Genomic DNA, 26,763 nt, shown 5'->3' on the forward strand with positions numbered 1-26,763 from the left:
CTTTAATTCTAGACATTTTGATTATGATGTGTCTTGGTGTGGGCCTCTTTGGGTTTATCTTGTTTGGGGCTCTCTGTGCTTCCTGTACCTGGATGTCTGTTTCCTTCCTTAGGTTAGGGAAGTTTTCATCTATTATTTCTTGAAATAGATTCTCTGCCCCCTTGTCTTGCTCTTCTCCTTCCGGGACACCTATAACGCGGATGTTAGTACGCTTGATGTTGTCCCAGAGGTCCCTTAGACTGTCCTCACTCTTTTTAATTCTTTTCTCTTTTACCTGTTCACCTTGGGTAATTTCTTTTAGTCTTTCATCCAGCTCACAGATCCATTCTTCTGTATCCTCTACTCTGCTTTTGAGTCCCTCTAATGAATTTTTCATTTCCAGTATTGTATTCTTCATTTCTGATTGGTTCTTTTTTATATCTTCCATTTCTTTGTTGACATTCTCACTGAGTTCATCTATTCTTCTCCCCACATCAGTGAGCATCCTTAACACTCTTAGTTTGAACTCTCTGTCAGGTAGGTTGCTCATTTCTGTTTCACTTAGTTCCTTTTCTGGGGTTTTGTCCTGTTCCCTTACTTGGAATGTATTCTTTTGCCTCCTCATTTTGCCTCTTTCCCTGTGCTTGTGTCTACATATTAGGTAGGTCAGCTACGTCTCCTGCTCTTGAATAGGTGACCTTATGTAAGTGGTGCCTTAGCAGGCTTCCAGTGTGCTTCCCTCGGTTCTCAATGTTCCAGGGGTGACCCCTATGTGGGCTACATGTGTCCTTCTGTTGTGGCCTGTTTGCTCTCCCTGTAGGCGCCCAGGGAGGCCGAGTTATGCTCCTGGCCAGCTGTTGTAATGCTCAGCTGCTTGTAGTTGTTGTGGGCCCTTCAGTCTCTTTATCACGTGTGGGGAGCCCCAGCACAGTTGGCTGCAAGTTCTAATACCACAATTGCGTTGCAGTATTTCTTTTAAGTGAGTAGACCCCCAGCGTGGCAGGTTGTTAGGCTCAGGGCCTTACAATTGCTGTAAGCCTCTAGCCTATTAGGTCTCTTGTCAGCTCTCTGAGGATTGCAGCTGGGTGGGGCTGGCCTCAGGCACAGGAGCACCCAATCGTTTCAAACTTTGGAAGGTGGGGCAAACCTTCTATGTGGGTCTTTGAGAAGCATAAGTCTTCTGCAGCTGACAAACCCTGCTGCCCACAGGTCCACACACACAGTCAACACAGTCCTGCCCCGTGTGAGTGCCCTGACCTCCCCAAGCGGACCCAGTCTCTCCACGGCACTCCACCACCGCCCCACACTCTCCACCCAGCCACCGCCCCACACCCTCCACCTGCTCCTTGTGCACGCCCTGCCCCGCTCAAGTCCGCTCAGTTACCAGGCTGCAGAGAATCCAGTCACCAATCTATGCAGGCCCACAAGTTGCCTGAGGGCTTGTTGTTGGGTGGGGCCAGTCTCTAGGGTGGGCTGCCTGCCCTGGCTGAGCTGGATTAAATCCGTGCTCTAGCAGGTGGGGCAGACCCTGGGCTCGCAGGCCTCAGGGAGAACTCCAATGGCGTCTGTGTCAGCACGCTCACACCAGGCCACAACAATGGCCGCCGCCAATGTCCCAGTCCCTGGAGAGGTCTCACCCCTCACCAAGATGCACTCAGGGCCTATTAAGTGAGTCTCTTGTCACCACAGCACTGTGCACCTTTCTTTCTGGTGATTTTAGGATGCTTTCTGAAACGGGTGAGTTTGCGCGCGGGCCCTTTAAGAGCCAGTTTTAGTTTCTTTGTGAACCTGGTTTTCTGGGGGTGCTCCCCAGTATTTTAGTAGCAGACACAGTCAGATATTATGCAGCTGGTCTCGATTGTGCTGGGTCCACAAAATGCCCACAGCGGGGGCGCTCCCCGGCTCAGGACCCCGCGCCTCCAGGGAGGCTGCGTACCTGTGAGCTGCTCCTGGCGGCCGTGGAGCTGGCGGCTTGTGAAGGCGGTGTTTTTCCTCTCCGGAAGGGAGTCTCTGCCTCTTCTACCCCAGTTAGGATTGTCCGTTGTTGCAGGAGTTCCTCTTATGCAGTTTTCAGTTCTGTCTCAGGGGTAATTTTTCCACGAGTAGTTGTAAATTGGCTGTGTCCACGGGAGGAGGTGAGTTCCGAGTCTGCTTAAGCTGCCATCTTGACTCTGCCTCCAGAAAATTCTTTGAGTGTCTTGTTTGTGTTTCTCTGAAGTACAATTATTTGTTTAATAGCTTTTGATTTTGATAACATTTATTGGTACTTTTTGAACACTAATGTCTTTGATTTCTCAAGTATATGTGTATTCCAAATTCATTTTCCACTTCAGATCTGTGGTTTAATAAATATTACAACTGTTACAATGAAGACATGCAACTAAGATTTGAAAAATCACTCTACCTTAAAAAAATAAAAATACAAATAGGATATTGTTCACTTATCTGCTCATTATAGTTACAGTTTGAGGCTCAGAGTTTCTAATTAGCTTTTTTTACAGCTTTATTGAGATATAATCACATTTCATATAATCTACCCATTTAAAGTGTACACTTCAGTAATTTTTGGTATATTCACAGAGGTATGCAACCATTACTACAATCAATTTTAGAAAATTTTCATTACCCCAAAAAGAAACCTTCTACCATTTAGCCATCACACCCCCGCAATCTTTCCATCTCTCCTTCCCCCAGCCCTAGGCAACCACTAATATGCTTTCCATCTCTAGATTTGCCCATTCTGAACATTTTATATAAATGAAATCATATAGTATGTGGTCTTTTGCTACTGGCTTCTTTCACTTAGCATAATGTTCTCATTAGCTTTTGAGGCACAGACACCATGGATGGACAGGTATGGACATTGGTGGGTAGGTCCGTCTATGCCTCTACATTATTCTGACGTAACATTCTGACCCTGGTACCATGCGTCCAAGGCCTGTATTTTCATTCGTAACACCTAGTTGCCCATTCAAGTTTTTTGACCACTTTGAATACAGACTTTTGCCTTGGATGAATAGAGTCACAAGAAGGAATAATTTGAACGTGATAGCTACATCAACCGAATCCCCAAACCAAGGAGAAAGAAAGAAAACACCTTTGTTTACATATAGGTTGTTTACACAAGGGTCATTAATGCTCAGTTTTCTGATTCAAGTCCAGAAATTTGGGTTTTGGGGGCTATTGAGCAGAAAATGCGTCTAGTAGTTTTCTTCGAAATCTAATCTATATAGATCTCTTCTAGAATAGATTTTCTGTGAGGCCTCCCACCCCAGCCCCAGGATTTCCTCTAACACTACTCGCTACTCCACCCTGCTAAGCCATAAATGTCCCCCGAATTTAGCATCAGAGCTCAAGAACATGAAACCAGCACTTGTTATTTCAAGCTTTTGTCATTTGTTTTTGACTTAAATCAACTTGAAATCTTCCTTTATGGAACCTTTTTTACAAAAAGAATATACACCAAAAAGCCACAAAATAGTATGTTCTCATTTGTGCCAACCTTTAACAAATAAAAAAATTCTTAATATTTTACTAGTTTTATATGTGATTTTCCCCCTCCATAGAAGTCCCTGACTAGCTAGATTGCAGCTAGCTAAAAGCTATTTTTATTTTACTATTTTAATACATTGGATTTACTGTAATTCCTTAACCATTTAGTTCAAGGCCAATACCACGAAAAAACATGGTGTAGATTTGTTATGCAATATTGACATTTTGATTTCTGAACTTGTTTTTATTTTGATGAAAGTGTGTTTTGGGGTAGAAAACTTAAAGCTCTGTGTGTGTATGTGTGTATGTTCTTTGATGTGAAAAGCACTAGGAAGGGCATGCTGTCCTGCCATTACTAAATAGAGACATTGAAGTACAGTATGTTAATATGAAAGAAAGTAATTCACATGTTTGCAGGTAGCTCAAATTACTAGAAACCATAATTACCATGTGCCATACCCATTAAGAAATTTTTGTTGGTGGCCCATTCACAATGTCTGAGGGCAAAGATTTTAGTCTGTTTTTCTCAATGGTGTATCTCTAGTACCAAGTACAATTTGTGGCACATAGTTGGCACACAATAGATACTTGGTGAATTGATGTATTTATTGAATTCCTTGAGGGTAAACTCCTTAATGCAGAATTCTATATCCTTTATAATCTGACCCCAATTTGGATCTCTCACTTAAACCCCATTGATATAATACAAAAATTAGCTTTAGACTAACAGTTATATGTTGCTGCAAAAGTCCTCTGTAATGGGCCTTTGAGCATAGAGCCTGTGGAAAAACAGAGATCTTGTAAAAATGAAGAGGTAGAACTGACGCAGGACCATGGAGGGGTGGGGTAGGAATTAGGTAAGCAGGGAGGAGAGAAGAGAGAATTTCAGACTAAAAAAACAGAGCCTAGATACGTCTCTTCATTCCCCTAAAAGTGTATTCTGACTTCATTACTAAGCCCATAGGTCCTTCGACTCATAGAGAAAGAGATGTGCTCCATATTTTCCTGAAAAATGCTGATGTACATTTGATCTGTTAAAGAGATTAAACATGTATTAGATGTTGGTTAATTGTATGTGGACCTTGCCTCTTAGCGTTCTAACCTACTCATGCTTTTTAAGTGACTCAATCAACTTTATTCCTTGTTCTTAGGGATCAAAAACAAAAAACAGACAACCATCTATGACCTTAACAGTCTAATATCTGAAATCTTAAAATATTCAAAGCCATATCTTTCCTTTTACTAAAATGCTTCACAAGTGCTTAACCTTTAAATGAGAATACTCTCAATTTGGTGTCTCTAATATTTCATTAAGTGTTAGTTTTCAATATTTAGTCTATCTCTCACAATGATCACTTATTAGTAGCTAACTTCAGGAATTGATATACTTTTAATTCTATCAAAAATTTAATAGAAAAAGGAAAGAGTGACAGGGAACCTGGGGTGTCTTTGGCTTTTAACATTGGCCCTCCCGGCGCAGCCTATGTCTGAGGCCACTTTGGTGGTCTAGCAGTATTGTATACTTCTATATACACTTCTGGTTGGGCAATAAACGACATTTGTGGATTTGTCAGTGACCCCTCTCCTTTATGCGCTGCCGGTCTCCGGTGTCATCATTAATTAGTCTTCAGTGCTCCCATTTGTCTGCTAGAAAGCACCTTGGATAAGCCAAGTTAATAAGTTGAAGTGGGCAAGCTGCCTGGCCACTGGGACGCGAGACTGTGCTGAACCAGTTGGAGGGCAGCCGTCTGCTTTGATCGTGTGAAGTTTAATTGTAACAGGCCCCGTGGGAGGCTGGGCCTTTTGGGGTGCAGAGAGGACCTCCATGCACGGCAGGGGAGCTGCTCCCCTTTGTGCTGGTTTCAGTTTCTAATTTCAAAACCATGAAGCTCAGAAGCCTAGGACACTTGTTTCACATTTTGCTCCATCTTTCCCAGGACTTTCTTCAGTGAATTCTCACAATGGGTGGTGGAACTTAAGTGAGGGAACAAAAATCATTATCCCTATGTTCTAAACAGGAGATATGCATTGGAGCGTGTTTCCGTAAACATGGTGCACGGCATTTGTAGCCAGTATCCCCAGCCATGACTCTCTTGCTGTTCTGGCTGTGACGTGTTTCCTGACCAGTTTTACTAAATCATAAAAATATATATCAGGCCACTTGCCTGGTGCCTGGCATTCTGCAAACCACTTTACATGCACTATCTCATTTAATTCTCATATCATGCCTATGAATGGGGGGTCTCCATTTTGCAGATGAGAAAAGCCACAGCCCACCTGACCCCAGGTAGGTCTCAATCCAGGCACAAGCCCTTTACCACCCCACTATATGGCCTCATAGAATCTGAGCAGTTTGATGGACCCCATGAGCTCTGTCACTGTGGCCAAGACAAAGGAAGAGCCACAACGATCAACCTTTTTAATTCAGGCAAAAGTGGAGATTTTTGCTTTCATAATTGGGAAACAAAGCTCTGCTTTTGGCTTTGCTTTGCCTAGGGAGCAGTAACCTTGATGAAATTACTGTCATGGCTTCAATTATGTCCTATTACCAAAATTCAGGCATGCCTCACCATATATTATTTGTGCTCATGAAAAATAGTTCTCTATAAATGGAACTGGAATTTGAATGTAGTTAGAGAATTTAAAAGACTCTCTCAATTTATATTGTGAGAAATTCTAGCTTTCTTTTGAATATGGCTACCTATGTTCTCATAATCAGAGCTGGATATCAGCAGAAAAGTATATGTGGCCATGAAAGTTCATTGAAAAACACTCATTTTTGAAAGCAAACATCTTTCAAAGTGTTTCTGACCAATCTCCTGCTTCTAGGCCTACCCTCAGAACTACCCAATCAGGAAGACTCTTTTTGCTACCTTGTGTGTGCCTTACAACATGAAGTGGTGGATGTTTTGAGGGGACTTTAAGAGATTCAGATCAGCTTGGGATAATCACAGTGTTTGCAAAGTGAAGAGACTGAGACCCTTGGTGTACCTTTTCTGGAAAGGGAGGGAAGAGGCAAGAGATGAGGACGTCACACTGCACTCCTGGAAAGCCCACTTTGAGTCTGAGTCAACATTGCTAACTTTTTCAACCTTCCTCCACATAAGAATCTAGTTAAGGTAAGGAGATCAGAAGCATTGGCCAGATACGCATGGAGCTCTCTGGAGAAGTCTGGGGACAAGCAAATGAAACCTGCATGATAACTTCTCAGGGATAATATAAGTACACAAGTAAAGATAATTAAAGGTAAAATATAAATGCTATACAGAAGATACTAGCAGTGTTTGAAGGATGCAAAAGCTTTGGATTGGAAAGGGCTTTATGGCAGTGGCAGCCTCTCAGAGAAACTTTTTAGCATGAGGACTTTGTCAAATGCAATGGAAAGTATGTATGGGATGAGAGGAGGATGGGCAGAGAACCACATGAATGAAGGGTGGAACTGGGAATTCTGGTTGATGTAATTTAGAAACATTGCATAATTTTGGTTTGGTTGGTCAAATACAGTCACACGTCACATAACGATGTTTCAATTGACGATGAACCACATGTACAATGGTGGTCCCATAAGATTAGTACCATATAGCCTAGATGTGTGGTAGGCTATACCATCTAGGTTTGTGTAAGTACACTCTATGATGTTGGCACAACGATGAAATCGCGTAAGGATGAATTTCTCAGAATGTATCCCCATCATTAAGCAACACATTGACTGTATAGTGGGAAATAGAGCTGAAAGGTAGCATGGTACCATAATGGAAAGGACCTTAAATCCCAGGCCTGGGAGTTTGAATTTAATTGAATTAGCAATGAGCACCCTTTAATAATTTTATCTTCTTTTGCACCTTTTCCACTAAGCACAATCTATCTCCCACAGTTGTCTAGGATTTCAGTGATCTAATTGGCAACATTGCAAGAGAAAAGAGTCAAGTAACTAATTTCAGGGGACACTTGAGTGGCCTCTTTGGCATTTGCTGTGCTTCAGTGCTGGAATGTTTGTTGCTTTGCCTACATAGTAAACATTCTGGGATGCTGGTTTTGAAAACATCAAATTATTGGATGCAAATTTCCCAACATAAATAAAGGCCCTCTTTCTAACTCTCTTCTTCCAAAATGCCTTACCTTCATGCTCTGTAAATTCTCCCAAGATCTGGAGTATATGTTTTCTGTTTTTTGAACCAGGTGGCATTATTTCTTTATGGTGAAAATCCAATGCCTTAATATATTCTCTTGGACAAGGACATGTCAGTAATTTCTGGCCATGGTCAACAGACAAAAGTCATCATGATTCAGACCTAGATTTGGAGAAATGAAGCCTTTCCTTCCCCAGTGTACCTCTGCCACTGGCACAAACATCTAGAAACCTTGGGGAAATGCTTCTTGCCTGAGTTAACTGCCTTTTGTGATGGTGAACTATGAATTATTGTGGTTTCCATATCACCAAATCAGAACTATCTAATTTGAGAGGGCTTGATTTTCAAAAAAGCAATCTATTATATATTCCAGATATTCTGTCTGAAGTAAATCCCGTATAAAACGATTTCACGTGTGTTAGTGGAATATTAATAGAAAGGGTTGGTGAGTGGGAAGCATGAAGAGAGACGTGGTCCTCCCTAATCTAGGTTTAATTCTCATGCTGGGATGTGAGTGTAACCCTGAGGAATTGCCAATTTGGTGATTCCAGGCAACTTGGATGCCTGGGAATTTCTGCAAAATCTATTTCAGGCTCTACTTTTAGAGTATGAATCTGAAGAAGGTCGGGCCCTTTCATTCCCTGGGACTAGTCCTTCAGTAGTTTTCTTTATTTTTGAGAGACCAAAAGCCCAGTACTTTACCTGGCCCAAGTCAGAGGTTTTTCTCCATCTCTAAGAGGAAAGTTGAAGGTGATGCATTTCCTTGTTCCTAAAGAAAGACGTGGAGTGAGCTATTTTTGTTTGTTTGTGTTGTTTCTGTTTTTGCTTTTTCCCCTGGAATTTGGATGAACAGTGACTGATAAGGATTTTGCACAATTAACACCCAAGAGCATAGCACAGAGCACAAGCTCAGCAAGTATGTGTTCTGGAGAAAGTCTAATTCCCAATTCCTCTTCACAGCAAGTGAGAAACAGATGACGGTGGTGTGCAAGGAGTCGCCAAAGGAGTATCTCCAACCTTTCAAGGACACACTAGAAGAGTTCTTCCAGAAAGGTAGGAAGCTCTGTCAGCTGCACATAACGTGATACTTTGAAACACCCTTCATTCCTCGAATCCTTCTCTGAGGCCCACTACCCCTTGCATCCTGGCTGACCACCAGCAGCTCCAATGATTCCATTAGTCCATCTTCCCATGGCGGTTACGTACTCAATGTAGATGGAATTGTCCTGTAACATTTATACTACCTTACAAATCCATTTTAAATTCAAAATTCAAAGAATTTTGAATTCTTTAACATTACTCCTGTTTTTGTAAACTTTTTAAGGAAGACGTTCTTTGTGTCTTCTTGGAGCCCAGGGGGATCCTCGGTACATGTTAACTGACAAATGACGTATGTGCAAGGCTTATGCAGTCGTGCATTTCAGATTTGCAATCAGCCTGGACGGGTGGATGGTGATTATCTTCCTGGTTTTATGAGTGTAGCAACTTGGAAACTTGTGTCATATTTTCCATTCTTTTTCAGAAAGGGAAACTGGGGCCAGGTAAATGTCACACATCCAATCACTTGGCACCCATCAGCCCTTTGGAGTTAGTAGATGCCAGTGATATGCCCGAGACCCAGTACTTTTTTAGAAATCTTACTAAGTTATGTCCCTTCCTCCATGATTTTGGCGGGAATAGGGAACTTTGTTTGATCTCTGTTAGTGAACATAAAAATTTAATGCCTTTTGGATATTTCCTATTCTGATTTCTCAAATTCAGCTTAAGATGTCAAACAAAAATAAATGTGGGGCACAAACTTAGAGTTATAAAATAAATAAGTCCTGGGGATGTAATGTACAGGCATGGTGACTATAGTTAATAATACCGTATCGCATATTTGAAAGTTGCTGAGAGAGTAGACCTTAAAAGTTCTCATCACAAGAAAAAAAATTGTAACTATGTGTGGTGATGGATGTTAACTAGATTTATTATGATGATCATTTCACAATATATACATAAATCATGTTGTACACCTGAAACTAATATAATGTTATATGTCAGGTGTATCTCAATTAAAAAAATAAATGTGGGGTAGTTAGAAGGAGCTTTTGTCTTTGCTTGAAAGCCAGGGGAAATGCATTTAGGAACCTTTGGGGATATATCAACATGCTGTTTTTGATTATTAACAAGGACACGTGATACCTCACCATCAACAAAGGACCGTTAAGCAGGGTGAATCCAGAAAGTATGGCCAAACCACCTCGGGAATTGGCAGGGAAATTCTCAGTCCGGAAGTCAGAGGAACTCCATTCCAGCTGCTCCCTTGGTGCAGAGATCGTGTTCCCTCCTCCCTGATGAGGGCTTGTTTGTATTGAAGGAGAAGTTGGAGTTCTCTCTCGGCCATTGGTGAACCTCATAGATGGTAGAAGTAATGCCATCAGACAAAGTACCATCTTCAGAGCAAACACTGATACCAACACTTATGTGTTAAGTGATTAAAGTTAAGTAGGTTTTATATGTGATCTGACTAATTAAAGTAGATGCATTGCTTTATGATTATGTCATGTAAATATAACCTAAATGGCCTGAAGAAAAGCTTGAAATATTTCCCTTGGCTGACCCCAAATTAATAATTTATGCTTTTGACATATGTAGAGTTAACTTGAAGTGAAGCTCATGTGAACTTAGATTCCATTTTTATTTTTAATTGCTATTATTCTATATCTGGAAAGTTCTGCAGTGTGTATATTAGGTGTTATCTGCCTATATGCTATAATGACCTTATAATCCTTTCTTTTCGAACCAGCTTGCATTTTTAAACACTTGTGTTGTGAATTTTGTTCTTTTTGTTGAAAAAAAGATAAATATGAATAGATTTAGAACCAAATATCTTCTTCAGTGCCTTGGAAAAGGAATTTGTAAATCACCGTTTGGGGTTATGTGTTAGCTTCTTTTTACTAAGTTTCTCAAGGAACTTCTGTTCTGATTGAGGGAATTGAGGCAAACTGGACCTTATGTCAGGGAGGCAAGGGTGTGTGGCCACAATAAGCTGTTCTAAGAAAGCCTGTGGTTCCCAACCCTGGGTGGGTAGTAGAATCTCCTGAAGGAGACTTTAAAAGTTTTGACACCCAGGCCAAACTCCAGACCTGCCACCAGCAGCTCTGGGAGGGGGATCAGGCATCAGCATTATTTTTTACTCCCCTGGTGGGTTCCAGTGTGCAGCCCGGGTTGAGAACCACTGTTGTCAAGCTTAGGTCGCCTTTTAATGTGTCTTCAAAGATATTTCTTCAGAGCCTGCTATACGTTAGGCTCTGTGATAAATTCTGGGAATACTGAGATGAATAGTATACTCCTTGTCCCTCTCCCAAGGGTTGCTTGTTGGGGAAAGATCTATAACTGAATAAAGGAGTCAGCTCTCCTTTAACCAACACAGTGAAGGGAAGATGGGAAGGACATTAGGAATAACCTCAAATCAAGGTTAAAAAAAAATAAGCACAAAAGGAATTTGAAGGAAAATTACCATTCTATAAAGAATTTAAAAATATAAAAATAAAATATAATATTGTAGGAATCTTATTAAGCATTACCCATGTTTTGTGATAAAAAGAGCCACTGTTAAAATAGCTTATTAACTGTTATCTCATTACTTAACTGAGTTGGTCAAAAAAAGTCTAGAACTGTACTGTCCAATGTGATATGCACTAGCCTCATGCAGCTGTTGAGCAATTGAAATGTGGCCAATCCAAATTGAGATGTGCTGTAAAACACACACCAGATTTTGAAGACTTAGTACAAAAAGACACATAAAAATATTTCATTGCTGATTTTTTGTATTGATTACATGGTAAAATGATAATATTTTGAATATATGGAGTTAAATAAATAAATAGAATACATTGTTAATATTGATTTACCTGTTTCTTTTAGTTTTTATAGATGGCTACTAGAAAATTTAAAATTATGTACGTGGCTTGTGTTATATTTCTGTTGGATAGTGCTAGTCTAAAGACATGGTCTCTTGGCCTTTCTCATCTCATTCCTTCACTCTCCTCTGCACATTATTGCTCTACCTTCTCAGCTTGAATCCTGAGTTATTAGAATGCAGTTTCACAAATTAGCTTCTTCCCATTTTTCCTCTGGGTCTGGCTGTTGTTTGGTTCTCAGATAGGGGTGCTTACCTGAAGGAGGTGACAGCATCTACTTCATCAGGCTACTCCTTTGCGATTCAGGGAGCGGGCCTTTGCCAAGTTGCAGTATATACAAATGCAATATCACTTGGCTGCTATGGAGTTCCAGATAGCAGTCCCTTTTTTATGTAGATGTTTCACTGATTCATAGAAAATGTAGGATTTTCCACCCACCACAGATATGCATTATCCACCCTGGATAATCCAATTTTTGCAGCAGTTATCATACAGTTTAAATTTGGTATCTCACCTAATATGCCGTTCATTGTAAGAAACACTGTTATTACAAGTACCACTAAGAAAGAAAAATTGCTGCCAATTAAACCACGGCATGTCATAGATTATAAGATATACCCCAATATCAGAGATGGTAAAATATGAAAATTCCATCAATTTTGAAATTGATTTAATGTGCAATTGATTTAATTAGACATGTGGAATCAGAGAGAAGGAATGCCTAAACACTTCTAGGTAAATGAGGGAAGACTTTCAGCAAGAGATGTTTGTGTTCAGACTTGAAAAAAAAAATGATGGGGATGACAATGACAATGATAGCTCACACTTACTGAGTGCTACCGTGTGCCAGACATTGTGGGGAGCAGATCATCTTTCTCATTTAGTCCTCATGACGACCCTCTGAAGTAAGCACTGTTATCACCCTGTTGTACATGAGGAACTTGAAGATTAGGAATTCTCAGCAAACAAGATGTAAAGGGCAATCCCAGGCAGAGGAAAATACTGCAAATCTCAGGATGACAGATATGGTGTGTTTGGGGAATGTCAAGGGACTTGGTGTGGCTACATCACAGGGCATGTGGAAAGAATGCAAAACCAAAAAGGAAAGGAGAGTCACAATATGACTTGCTAAAGAATCTGAACTTTGTCTTACAGGCAGCAGAGTGCCTTTGAAAAGTAGTATGTATGGGAATGACATGGTCACATTGCATTGGTTTTGTCTTCATGTGTGGGATCATTTTGCTTTTTGTTGTTGTTAAGAAATAACGTTATAACTAAGAGCAATGTAAAGAAGATTTGGAATAGTAAAAGACTGGAAGCCAGTCTGTCAAGCTGTTCTATGGTAGTCTAGGCAATTGATGGTAAGAATTTGAGCAAAAGCAATCACAGTAAAAATAAGAAAGGAAGGGCCATATTTATAAAGCTTTTAGGAGTCGTAGGACTAGATAACCCAATGGAAGTACGAAAACAGAGGAGAGAACAAAAATTTTCCTTTTTCTTGCTTGGATAACTGGCTGAATACTGATGAGGACGACCAGATTTGGGATGGAAAACAATGAAGTAAACTTTGGACACGTTGATTTGACATACATATGAGACATACAGGTAGAGATACTGGGCTCATAGGAGAGCTCCGGGTAGACTTCAGAGGTAGCAGTTTATCATAGGAATGAATGAGATAGCCCAAAGAAAGGGTGTAGAATGAGAAGTTCCTGAAGTATCAGAGTATCTGAGCACAGGGTGTAATATAATAACCATAAGTAAGACAAGATATTTCTATACTTCCATGTTATTTGAATATTTGGCAGGAAAGCCAGTTTTCTTTTAGGGGTCTTATCACTCATAAAGTCTTAAGCAATCGTGTTCTTTATGCCTGAGAAGTCACCACATGCATTGTGACCAGTTGATTCATGGTTAGGCTAAATTTTACATCAGCTGCACTTCAGTTCTTCTAACAATCATGATGATTTAATTTTTCTTTTGTAAATCATATCCTCTTGCCACACTCAAGAGGAGATGATGTGTTTGTCCTTAAATATTTTATCATCCTTCCTTTCCCAAAATGCCCTTAAATGGTGTTACTTAACAAAACTGTGGTACTTGTTCTTAACTAATTTCATTTCCTGCACAAAATCAAAAGTAATTTAAATGGCGCCACTTTTCAGAGTTGCAATCTCCACAATACCTAAGCCTTTTTCCTTACACGGTTTTCTTTTCCACAGTAGGCTCTTATTGATTCCAGTTTACAGCTCAGTTCAGAGTAACTTGTCCTGGCATTATTTGAGCTCTTGTTTTCCCACCCTCGGATCAAACATGGCCATAATGATATGGCCTTCAAAAGTGTGATGCTCACATTAAAAGTCCACATAAACATGGCAGGGATCCTGTAATTGAAAGAAGGCGCAGAGCAACTGATTAGATCCCAGGAATAGATCTTGTAGGTGGTCTTTTCGTGCTGTTAAATTGGTCATTTGTATTTATAGCTTTGGCAGGGAGGGCTGGAACCTAAACCGGTGCTAATACCAGCCCTCTCCCACACTTGGCCTTATCTCCTTCTCCACTAATTTCACCTGGCGTCCAGGAATGGCACCGACTCAAAATGAATCTGAATGAGCCATGCTAGTCCTAGTTTATCAAACTGTCCTCCAAGGTTCTTTGACTGGCTGAGATTAGAGATATTCTTAACCTCAAGAAACTGTTTTCTAGAAAAAACTAAATAGATAAATTTACAAAGCTTAAAAAAAACAAAAACGATAACTCTGATTTCCCATACTGAATGCAAAAAGAATTATCTAAATAACTGAATACTCCATGAAAGCTGGGACTATGTCTGTCTGGTGCTATGCATTTTCTTATCCCAACATAATGTAGACTTAGCCTGGCCCATGGTAGGTGTTAACAATTATTTGTTGAATTAATGAATAAACAGTCTGTCTTATAAAGTGCCTGGAGGCTTCTCCCCCCACCCACCTCCCCCGCCCCCCGTGAGTTTCCTGTTTAAATCATTTCAGATTTGGTAAATCTTGCCAGAATCTGGTTAAGAGGCATTTTTGCTCTATAATGCATGTCTGTATTCAAGTCTCCTGGATATCAAAACATCCTTCCATGCTGCAGATATGCATATAATCCATTCTTAGTAAATACTTAGATTAGATTAACAAGGGCTATAATTGGACCTCTAAACTGTAGAATAAGAGTGGGTTATTAGGTAATCTCTTCCCTTCAACCCGTAGAATGCAGAAAGAAATCCATCTGAGTCGCCATATTCAAGCATTAAGGTTACAGAGATCAGGAAAAGTCTATGATCTGGACGGTGTGACCTTTGAAGGGAAATGGTTCTCACTTTCTTAAGTGAGAACTTTTCTCAAGTTCTTACAGAACTTGTGGAAGGGAGAACTATGGCTGGGGCACAGACACTCTGTGTGGGCCAAACCAGATTCTTGTGTATCTCAGCACTACTCAAAAAAGAACCAGCAGAGATGGCGCCAAAGAATGTCAAATGGCCAAGAATTAAGATAATCTGTTATGATTTCCGGGTCACTGAAGTAACAAAGCAGTAATCCTTGGAAGGTGGAGAAAGCTACCTTATCAGAGGTTTATTGAGTAGACTCTTTCTGAAAGGGTTAGTTTGAATCAATTTTTTTTTCCAGAAATTTCTGCAAAGAGCACATACTCCCCCCAATCAGTTTCTCTCTCTCTCTCCTTTTCCCCTCCCTCTTGTCCTCCTCCTCCCTTCCCCTTTCTGCCTCTCTCCTCCTCTCTCTCCTCCCTCTCTCCCTTTTCCCTCCCACTCACCCCTCCCTTTATATTTTTAATTTACTCAATTTTTCTTTTTGACCAAGCATCCAATAAGTTGTATTTTCAGTAGCTGTTGTTCTTTTCCTTTGTCTCCAATGAAAAGTTTTGCAAAGAAGAAAAATGTCTAAATTCTTTTTCCGTGTATAATGCTGATATAAATACCTGAAAAAGATTGTACTCACCCCCCCATCAAAAAGAAAGAAAACTATAGACCAATCTCAAAATAGTTTTAAAATTCTAAATAAAACAGCACATTTCATTACCAAATGAAGTTTATTCCCAGAATGTTCAGACGATATGATATTGGGAAGTCTATTAACGTAATTCCTCACTATTAAGAGCTCTAACAAGAAAATTCATATGATTTTTCTCTTTAGATGCTAAAAAGGCACTTGACAAAATTCAACATCCATTTTTCATTTAAAAGCTCAATAAAACATTAAGTAACATATACTTCCTTAATATAATAAAAATAAATCTGTCACAGCCCCACATTTGCAACTCATATCATAGACAAAAGATTAATCTACCTACTACATAAGAGCTCCTACGTGTTTTTAAGAAAAAGACCAACATCCCATAGAAAGAAAGGCAAATGATATGAACAGTGACAGAAACTGCTCTTTAAACATGTGAAAAGATGCCACTCTCAAAATGGGAGAAATGCAAAATAAATTACATTGAAATTCCATTTTTCATCTCCAAGATTGGCAACATTACAAAAGTTTGATAACAGACTGTTGGCAATGCAGTAGGGTAAACTTTGCTCTTCTACATTGATTGTGAAAGGGTCACAATCCACACGGAGGTCAGTTTAGCAGTATCTATTAAAGTCACAAATGCATATGCCTTTTAACTTGGCAGTTCTACTTCTAGTTGCATACCTTCAGATATACTCACACGTGCAAAGTGATTTATATACCATGTTACTGATTATGACATGTTTATAACAGTGAAAGATCGGGGACAACCTAAGTGACCATCAGTAATGGAATTGTCAAATTATGGTACATATGTCTATAGGATGGAATACAAAGCGTCTGTTTAAAAAAAAAGAAAAGAATGAGGAAAGTCTTTAGGTATTGACATGGAAGAATCTCTAAGATATATTTTAAGTGGAAAAAAGCAAGGGTCAGAAGAAGAGGTATATGATATTACTACTTAAGTAAGGAAGAAGGGAAAAATCAATGCTACATAAAAATCTCTGAAGACAAATAAGAAACTAATCTAGGACTGATATTCAGCTGCTCTTCACCATAACAGCCATGCAGGTTGTCTGTTCTGTTCAGTTGGTACCCAGGCAGTTGTTAAATATTTAGAATATCACCCCTGAAAATAACTGAAAGGTTCATTGCTGTAGTGGATAGAAAATTGGACGAATGGGTTTCAGAGGTAGTATGCAGACTTTTCATAAATCTTGGTGTTTTAACCAATATGTACTTCTTCGAAAAAAAAATAAATTAATTAAAAAAAAATAACTTTCTATGGTACTCTGCACTTAAATTTTTTCTTTCAAGACTGCTTCCCCTTTCAGGGCTTCCCTTAGCCTGCTGAACCTAGCCCTTCATGTTCAATTTCCAAGGAATTGGAAATTAACTGCTCTCACTCACAGCCTCTTTCCCTCCTTTTGGGGCTGGACTGGACGACTTAGAAGGAAGTCTGAGGGCCTCTTGTATTTTTCTTCTCTCGTGAATGGAGAGCCAGATCTATGAGCTAGGACCTTTTTTCCCTTATGGTCCTCCTCCTCAACACCCCTCCACACAGCTCAGGCAATGGAGTCCTCCCAGCGTGTGCATGCGTACACACACACATACACTAAAGTCCCTCAACTTCTTTCTCCTGGACCGAGGTTGCCTTCACTCATTTTGCTTATAGTTCTATCACTCTCTAGTAATGGCTATAACTGAATTGTCCATGAAGAGACCTCTTTGCCTTAATATGTAGGGTGTGTCACCCTTTCCTCATCTTTTGTTTTCCTGTTACCATACTTCTGTTCTCCATTTTATTTCAGTCCTCTTACCTCTCCATTGCTTAGATGTCTTAGGTGTTTTGATGGACTCTTTCCTGAACATACAGGGTGAGAGTGTAAGAGTCTGTATCTCAAATTACCCTGATACAGGCCATCTTCTAAACCTAACCACAAGGTAGGATCAGTTATCAGTCACTTATATCTTCACACCATTATCAGGATCAGACCTCTCCTATGGGTGTTTGTATTTTAAGCCTTAAGGCTTTGTCTCTTGTTTTTGCATTGTTTTGTTTTGTTTTTCCTGTTTTTAAGCAATATCTCAGAACTACATGCAAGTGGAAGAGAGATGGTGCTGGTTGGGTTTGGAGGGAATGTTGGTTAAGTACTGTTAACTCTTACTGGGTCTTCTCTAGAGCAGCAGCTATTTAGACACACACATGGGCTCACAGTGACAGCTCCAAGCTCATGAGACCAAGATGCTTTAGTGGAACAGGGACTATACCTTAAATTCACTTTTACAACTTTGAGTAGGGCTTTTAACTGTGTAAGTATTAAAGTATTATTGGGGCCAGCCTTGTGATGGTATTGTTGGTATTGATGAAATCCCTTCATTTTCCTTCCATTGGGGCAGAATCCAAGATCCTTTGAGATTCTGGAGCTGCAATTAAAGTAACCCTCTTCTGATAAGTAGACACATCCCCAGGTAAAAGTACGATGTTGACCTAAATAAGGGGGTAAACTGAGGCAAGCTCAAATGACCAGGAATTGAGTTCATTCTGGAAGAGCAGAGGAATCGCACTTTGGTAAATGCATACTATAGCAGGCTACAGACTTTGAGGCAGGCGGTATTTATGGGCAAGGAGTGCAGTAAATTCATTGGCTTAAGAATGGGGAGAGATTCTTGGCCGATGTTTGTTGGTCAGGAGATACGTCTTGGTCTTCTGTAAATCCAGCATTTATGGGAAATCAGTCTCTCAGTTCTTATTCTGTTCTTCTGAGGGTGCATTCATGAGATTCTCCATTTCATATCCTCTGGTTCCATTTTAGATTGAAATCCATTCACAAGGGGTTGAAGCCAAGTGAGCCAGACTCTTTCTTTCTATGTATAGACCTTCTTGTCTACTTGTGAATTCTCTTTCCATATTTCATTGGCTTGTTTTGGAAAAACTAGAAGTAGACTAAGTTGCGTTTCCCAGAAGCAGGGTTTTAGAAACTTCTAAAGTTTTATTCATGATACTGAGCCATAATTGCACTACTTAATTTTCCTATCATGATTGCATATACACTTTTTGCTTAAAAAGGGGTTTTTTGTGTTTTTTAAGTGTTCTGAATGTAGGATAAAGAACATTGTGCTTGAAGTTTGAAGACCTAAGTTTGAACCCTAGCTTCACCACTTAACTTCTCTCATGACTTTGGGCAAGTTTTAAAATTTCTCTGAGCCTTTTTGTTCTTGTTTGTAAAATGGAAATAGTAATGTCTACTGTATATTGTCGTTATGAAGATTAAATGAAAATATACATGTGAAACCACCATATGGACTATAAAGCATTAATAAATACAATGTGTGATTTTTTAGAGCGTAATTATTATCATACCACCAACCTCTGTGAGAAACACCAATTGATTGAAAATTTCCCCTGAGTTTTCAGTTCAGGTAGGGAGTTGGGAGGATGCTTCTTGACTTCAACAGTTGAAGCACCATGCTTCATTTAATCTTTGCAGCAATCCTTTGAGGCTGATTTTGTTATTCCTAACTTTCCAGACAAGGAAACTGAGTCTGAGGATTTCGGTAATAACTTACTCAAGGTCAGTGTGATCTCAGTCCCGATGTTGGTACTGTGCCATCTTAATAACTTGGAAAATCACTTATTTTCTCTGTGTCCCAAGACCTTTGTGGGTAACTAGAAATACACATTTTCTATCACCATCTAAACAAGAAAAATGTGAGAATAGTAGACTTGCCCGCCATGGCTTCACCTCAGGGACTCCATTCCTGGAGTCCTAATAAAGACCCCTGTTTCTGCCTTCCCCAACAGTAACAACAAGAAGTTTCATTTGTACTTTGGAAAGAATTGCGGTGACAAGTAATTAAGTATTTTATGGAATCAGTACTGAGCACTACATTCTTGCATAATAGTTGTTTTCATGATAAATTGCTTCATGTAGTTGTTGGCTCAGCCACCACTTCCTCTTTGGATTCGTGACAAGTATCAGCACGGTTTTAATCAGTGATTGATTGCAGTTGCTATCACATGACTTCTCTTTGAATTGCTCAGTTATTGTCTTCTTCATACTGGAAGAACTTAACACAGATGCTGCCTTCTGGGAGTTATTTTGCAGAACACACGTTATGTAATACGTGGTTTGCAGATAACATACAACTCTGGAAAGATCTCTTCATTCTTTCAAATTATACAGGTCTGCTGCTTCTGCTGAGTTCATTTTGCTTTAGAAGAATTGTGGCAGCCCCTAGCAGAAGCCCAGGACTGAGTGAAGATAATGTACGTGGAGCATCTAGCAGAGCCTGGCACTATGTATGTCAGCAGCTGCTGTTACTATAACATTATCAGTCATTTTATCACAATCTTATCAGAGAGTAGAGCTCAGAAAGTCAGTCACAGAAGCTTTACTTTCCCAATGGTGTGAATAGCTGTAGTTCTGAAATCAAATGGCAGATAATAAATAATTACAGGGAAAGGTCTTAAGTACTAGAAGGAAAGTCATGTTCGTCTTGTTCATCTCCTCTGAAAGTAAGCCAAGAGCAATGACTATAAGCTGGATTTCCCTAGGACCTGAAGCTTCCTTTTTGTTATAATTTATAGATCATCATGTAGGTAGAGTAAAAATCAGGTAAGTAGTTAGCGTAAGTTAAAAAGTACCAGATATACATGGAGCTTTTCTAAAGGATTATAATCTTTCACTTTTAAAATATTTTATTTTAAAGTGTAATTGTAACTTCTATAGTTACATCTTAATGATAGAAAGTAGTTACATCATTTTGTTAAAGATGGCATGCCTTATGGATCTCTCATCATGGCTACCCAAACCAACAATATTACCACCTAGTGGCCGCTGAGTTGAACTGCAAACACATGATCCTTGCGACCCACAAAGAGTCTGAGTGCCTTGTCTCAGTGGCTAAAAGTGATTGAAAATGACAGTAAACACCGCTAGAGTAAACGACTTTAACTATCCTTGATAACTGTTAATTACCGGAACATTCAAACTGCTTTCTAGCAGATGATGAGAGAATGATGAGACTTTGAAAGGTTGCAAGCTGAGGCTAGAGAATGTGATCATTTAATTCCTAATCCTTTTATTAATCTCTTTAATTGAAAAGCATTCTGTACCAGTTTTTACTTTTAAGTTTTGATTGATTTCTGCTAATTTTCTTCTGAAAGTTAAATGTGTCTTTGAGTAGATCATAACTGTTTTCAACCAGGGATAAACAGTGGTTTTTTCACCATAGGAAATACGCAGTGTCCTTTCATAAATTTAGTAAGATCTAAGTGCTTAGCTTCTTGATAGCACATCCTCATTCCACCTCAGAGTCTGGCACCAGAACTTCTGTTATTTACCACTTCCCCTCTCCCCCAGCATCTACCAACTTGTTGACATTCACATTATTCATTGAAATGAACAAACCGTCTGCCTGTTGAGCTCATTGCACCATCCCAGTTCCTTGCTGAAATAATTAAATGTGGAGTAATTGTAATGTAATAATTCTAGGGGAGTGTAATATATTCAAGTAGGTAATGCAAAAATCCACTAAAAAATCTATTTGAAGTTGCTATTCTTCCCAGGAGGGCATTCTTCTTCCCTTAATATCTTCCCTTTGGTTTCCTGATTCTAGGATTAAGGCTAATTGCTAACATAATATATGTGCGTGATCATCTGCTTTCTGAAACTTAAGCTTCCTCTGGCGTTGGTTCCCAGTTTGTAGTCATGGCTGTGGCATTGATTGTAATTGGTCGGAGCTTCGTGTGGTGAAATAGGTTCCAACATGTTGACAGCAATTAACGGAGCTAGGATAGTCCTGGGTAAGAGTCAAGGGATGGGTTTTGCATCTTTTTCAAATTGTTTTCTTATTTTTTCTGTTGTAGTCTCCTGGGAGACTGTAGTGAAAAGAGGGCTGGCTTTAGAATTACACAAACCTGAGTTCAGATCCCTTCCCTAACTGTTTGATCTTGGGAAACTTACTTCATCCAAACAAGGCTGGGTTCTCTCATCTCAAAGATAGAGGTAATAACACCAATACCATGAGGTTATTGTGATAACAAAATCAACTACCATATGTCAGCCACCTAGTACCAAATCTAACATAACCATATGCATGTATGCTTCTTCTCTGCCTTCCCTTTACCCTCCTTTTATGTTCCCTTGTACTTTGCTGAGACTTACATTTCTTAAGCAAAGTCAGATTTAGTTTCATCTAAGATACTTTGTTGACTGTGGGTCCTTCTTTTGCCACTAGCACAGATATAGCTGTTCAAACTGTTCATTAAATATTAATTAAGGCTTTACTGTGTTCTAGGCTCTGTGCTACTTGCTGTTGATACAATGATGAGCAAAATGAACACAATCTTTACCTATTGGAATTTATGTTTGCCGATGGAAATTATAGCCTGTTGGCATTAGGAATCCATAGGGTGTGTTCTGGTTATCTGTTGCTCTATAACCAACCACCTCAAAACTTAATAGCTTAAAATAACAATTTCTTACTATCTCTTAAAGTTCTGTGGCTTGACTAGACTCAACTGGGTGTTTCTGGCTCTGAGTTTTTCATGAGGTTGGAGTCAGAAGGTGGCTGGATTTGGAATCATAGATGACTTCTTCGTATACGTGTCTGGATCCTGGGCTGGGAGGGATGGCAGAGGTGGGGGTTGGCTGGACATCTCTGAGTCCATGCAGTCTCTCTACATGTCTTGGGCTTCCTCACAGCACACCAGTCAGGGTAGTTAGACTTCTTACATAGTGGCTAGCTCTTTCCAGAGCAAATGTTCCAAGAAAAAGGAAACAGAAACTGCCAATCCTCTTGAAGGCTAGGGATAAGACACTGTGTGACTTTGGGTCAAAGAAGTCACAAGTCAGCTCAGTTTCAAGGGAGTGCAGCAATAGACTCCACCTCTCAGTGGAGGACAGTGCATATGTGCAGGGAAGGAAAGAATTGGTAGTGGCCATCCTGGAGGCAAGCTACCGCTGTGTTTAAGTGATTGTTCCTCAGTTTCATGTCTCTTGATATCAGGACTCTTAACTGGTAGGTTCTGGATTTTACTTGATTTGCAAAGCTGACCGTTAGTACTTGCCTAGGAAAAGGAATCAATTGTTGTCTTTTAAGGTCAGATAAATAGCAAAATATAAATGTGTTTGCTCTGCTGCTTAGAACTTCTTCAGGACAGGTGGTGTTTCCAGGGAATGAGATTTCATCATTCTCAGTCTTCCTGTAAAGAAAACTTATTTCTCTCTGTTACTGAGTGGGAGGAAATAAATAGGTTCGTAAATAGTAGCCTCACAAACCCACCTTACCAAGTGAGTCACATGTGAAACACCTATTTTAGCACGTGAGAACCATCACCGTCAGCCAGGATATGTTTCCTGGGACTCAACGTAGAGACCCATTTGCTGCAGTTTCTACTCTGCTTCTTTTGAGATACTCTCCTTAGAGTTGGAGCTCCAACAAAGCAGGCCTCTGAAAACTCAACACTTTGTGCACTTGGCATGACAAAGACTTTCTCCCCTTCCTTTCCCAGGGATAAAGGGCCTTTAACCTTCTCTCCTAGGCTCCTTCCTACAATCTTATAAACTTCTTATTTTAAATACAGGTCAGTGCATTTAAAACACACACACAAAAGTTAAGTTTCCCAGCACAGGCATGAGAGAGAAGAGAAAGTTTAAGCTGCTACATTCTTGTTGTCAGTATAAATGCTGCTCCATTTAAGGTCTGGATTTAACAATTTTTACACTTTTCAAAGGAATAAATTGTCAGAATATTGACAGAATTGGGAACTGGAATATTTCCTTTCCTGTACTCTTGCCATCAATAAAACTGTTTACTCTAAAGCCCAGTGATAAGTTCTGCATGCCTTTCTGTTGGATCATGATTTGCTGTCTAGTCCCTCAATGGCCAAGTAGTGATGCTCACTCTGACAGAGCTGAAGATCAAGCAGTGTTCCACTGCAAGAAAAGCATTTGCTGGTGTATTTTAATCTAATATGAATCCATCAAGTTGAGTTTTTTCCCAAGAGAATAAAGAATGTTTTAAAGACAGATTATGAAGATTCTTCTTAGCTACGGCAGGCAATTGTGGTCACGTGGGATCAGGATATGTCCTTTGTGCTTATGTGAGTTCTTTCTGTGCTTGTCAGGGTTATCGTAGTTGACAGTCTTAACTATGAGCTCCTGAATAACAGAGAAAATAGATCTGACCAGTTGCACTATGCATAGGTATGCTTAAAAATGCTTTCTGATTGGGATGGGGCCGAGGGAGGGGCTGATGGAATGTGTAAATTTAAGAGCTACTTCTAAATCACATTGAAAATAATAATTTTTCAATTGCTAGTTCGTCTACCAATTTTCTGTTCCTGAAAATATAGATAAGAAACTAGAATCTGGAATTTATATTAAAGTTCATGAGTCTTGATTACATGCTCCAGGTGGATTGATTTGAAACATCACCTGTCTAATTTAAAATAATGACATTATTCCCTTGGATTTATGTAACTTCTTCTCCATGGACATACTACATATACTCTGAGATTAGAATACCATATATATGTGTGTGTGTGTATATATATATTTCTCAAAAATGTTTAATGGACAATATCCAAGAAGTATCTAAGGAGGAATAAGCTAGAAAAGTAGCCTAGATTGTTTCCCACAATCTGTGATAATCTAAACTCAACTAAGATCAATGAGATGTCAGGAAAAAGGAAAAAAAATTCCAAGCAAAGATATCTAAAGTAATAGCCAAAGGGATAAAGAAAACCACTGGCTGGATAAACTGTGATAAATGCTGGTGGTTTGTTTGTTTTTAAATTTTGTTCCTATGTGTAAGTGCCTCTTTGAGCAACAGTTTTTGTGTAATACAAACTTTTTGTACTCTGTGACACTCCTGTGTCTGTGTATCTTCCAAAGATTGGGGAGGGTGGAGTGGGGAGTCGTCTTTTCTTCTTTAAACAATTATTGCTCTCACTGGACTTAACCAATTGTGTACATTGTCTTTCCAGTCCTCCAGTTGTCCGAGATTACAGTCCACTGATAGCTCTGTATGGATGGGACTTGTGAGCCTACTGGCACAACTTCTTCTTGTGTTTGTACTGTTCTCGTACATTCCACCTCCCTCTTGGGTGGCTATCCTAGTCATCCCTAGGATTGCTCTACTGCCCCAATGACTGCCTCTCCCCCCAAGCAGCCATCTTTGCCGTGGTGCTTAATGAAATAATCAAGGCTCCGGGATCCCCGTAACTTGCCTGCATGTGGAATCCCACATGATGCTGAAATGCCTTCCACACAGCTACTGTACTTTGGAAGCAAAATGGTTTTCGTCATTTGCACGCAGTTATCTGCAGAAATTAGAGGCTGCAATCATGCTGTTAACTCTTTAGTAGTATTTTTAAGGTGCTGACACCAATGCTGCCTCTCTTTTACTAGTGACCTGGGAAAAATAGAGCTACCGGCAGCTAAAATATTCAAATAGTATCACCGCTCCTCCTGAGAATATGATAATCCTGAAGATGACGTAGTCCTCAGCTTTCTCCAGAAAAGAGATTTCTCTTCTTTTAGCTTTTCTCTGCCCTTCCACTTCCGCAGCTATTCCAATCGTAGAGTCTGAGCCACGCAGGTGCTCACTAAGGGCTGGGACACAGCAGTGACAAGCAGAAAGCTGAAGTAATGGGTGAGTGGTACTTTATGCTGGGACTGCTGAGTTTTGCCCACAGACTTCAGGCTGTCACTCACCCTAGTGTGCTTTGGATTCCAAAGCTGTGGTCATTCTCCCTAGGAGGATCGGTGCCTTCTCTAGTTTGTTCAGCACTAGTTTATTAAGTTTTTAATATCTGCTGCTCTAAATACTCAGAGGGCAAAATCTGAAATTTTTTTGGTTGACTTACCAATGTAGGTCTCCCTCCCTTTAAGTATATGGTCTTCAGTGTCCCGATAGTAAGTTCTGGATAATGAGAAGCAATATTTTTTGTTGTTGTTGCTTCCCACTTCATGGCCATATTGTTGCACATTAGAACAATACCTCAGGCTGGGCAGTAGGGAGATAGAGGTTTTTTTAAGCTCATTTTCATTTTGAGGGGAAACAGGTTCTCAAAAGAATCCTCTCAGTCGTGTTTCCAGGACTCTGGTAGGCACCGTGCATCATCGATTCCCACAGTCTGCTGATGGCGAGGTTGAGATGTCTGGATCTCTTGTCTCAAGAAACCAACCTTCTGATGTAGGCAAAGAAAAAACACATAAACTATGCTCAGAGCTGCTAATCATCATTAACAACCATAGGTGCTTTCTGGCTAATGGCTCTTCACGTGTAAAGTGTCCTGCCGTGGAATCCGGGGGCTTCGGGTCCTCGTCCTCAAGTTGCTCACAGTCTGGTTTAGGAGACAAGGGGGACACTAAAATGGTGAGCAGTTGTACAGTGTAGCAAATGCTGAATGTCACGTGAAGTCTGAAAGGGCCAAGAAGTTCGCTTGAACAGAATTGTCGTAGCTGCCGAAGCCTTGGAAGTTAGCTCGGGGTTGACACTCTCCGGCTGATTCTTGTACCCGAATATCTCAACATTTGCTGACCTCAGGGAGTGGGGGCGTGGGTGGATCGAATGCAGAAAGTGGTGGACCTGACGCCACTGAGGGAAAGCCAGCCGCTTGAACCAGTCTTTGCTCAGCTCACTGGTCCCTGGCTTTGATCTGGAGTTGTGTTCCCATGAGAGTTCTGCCTGTTCCTTCTCTGTCACATATGACAGGCTCCCCCAGTTTGGTCCAATTTCAAGGGAAATGAGCTGTTTGTCCAGTCACCATCTCCGGGCTGTGTAAACAAGCAGATGGGCAATTAGTGGCTCTGTCAGGGCCTTGGCCCGCCTCTCTGCTTGCACAAATGGAGAATCATCACTCATCTTTTGGACTATAGTCGTGCGGGCATGAGATAATGGGGACTGCTCAGCTTTCGAGATTTCTTCATGCTGTTTAGATTTCAGTCTTCGTGTCAAAATCCTATTGTTTGAGCATTTTTGGCAACAGCAACCACTGCCACTCAGCTCATTTGGGGGAAAAAAAGTAATTTAGATTCTGTTGCCTTGATTTTTTTCTCATTAAACCATTTTTTAATGAGCAGGAAATAGGACCGAGACATAGAGATCTGTAGGTAATATCTTTCCTTAATTAACCAAATGCTGACAAGAGAGGTCACCCAGTTGAACGCGTTTTTTTCCATGTCCCTTGAAGCGGCCGTGTGTGTTGTGCACACAGACTGGGGGCCAGGAATGGCTGGAGCCTCC

The 26,763-nt window shown here is 40.2% G+C and overlaps 1 protein-coding gene across 1 annotated transcript in view; it reads left to right on the forward strand.

Annotated features, from left to right (window-relative positions):
- LOC101404257 (formin-1) overlaps positions 1-26,763 on the forward strand; it is a 273,413-nt gene that overhangs the window by 173,771 nt on the left and 72,879 nt on the right. The window contains 1 exon segment of the mRNA XM_004421375.3: positions 8,562-8,654. Coding sequence (XP_004421432.2) covers positions 8,562-8,654 — 93 coding nt within the window.

This window comes from Ceratotherium simum, chromosome 3 (assembly GCF_057802395.1).
Source record: "Ceratotherium simum simum isolate JZ-2026a chromosome 3, ASM5780239v1, whole genome shotgun sequence".
NCBI classification, from domain to species: Eukaryota; Metazoa; Chordata; class Mammalia; order Perissodactyla; family Rhinocerotidae; genus Ceratotherium; species Ceratotherium simum.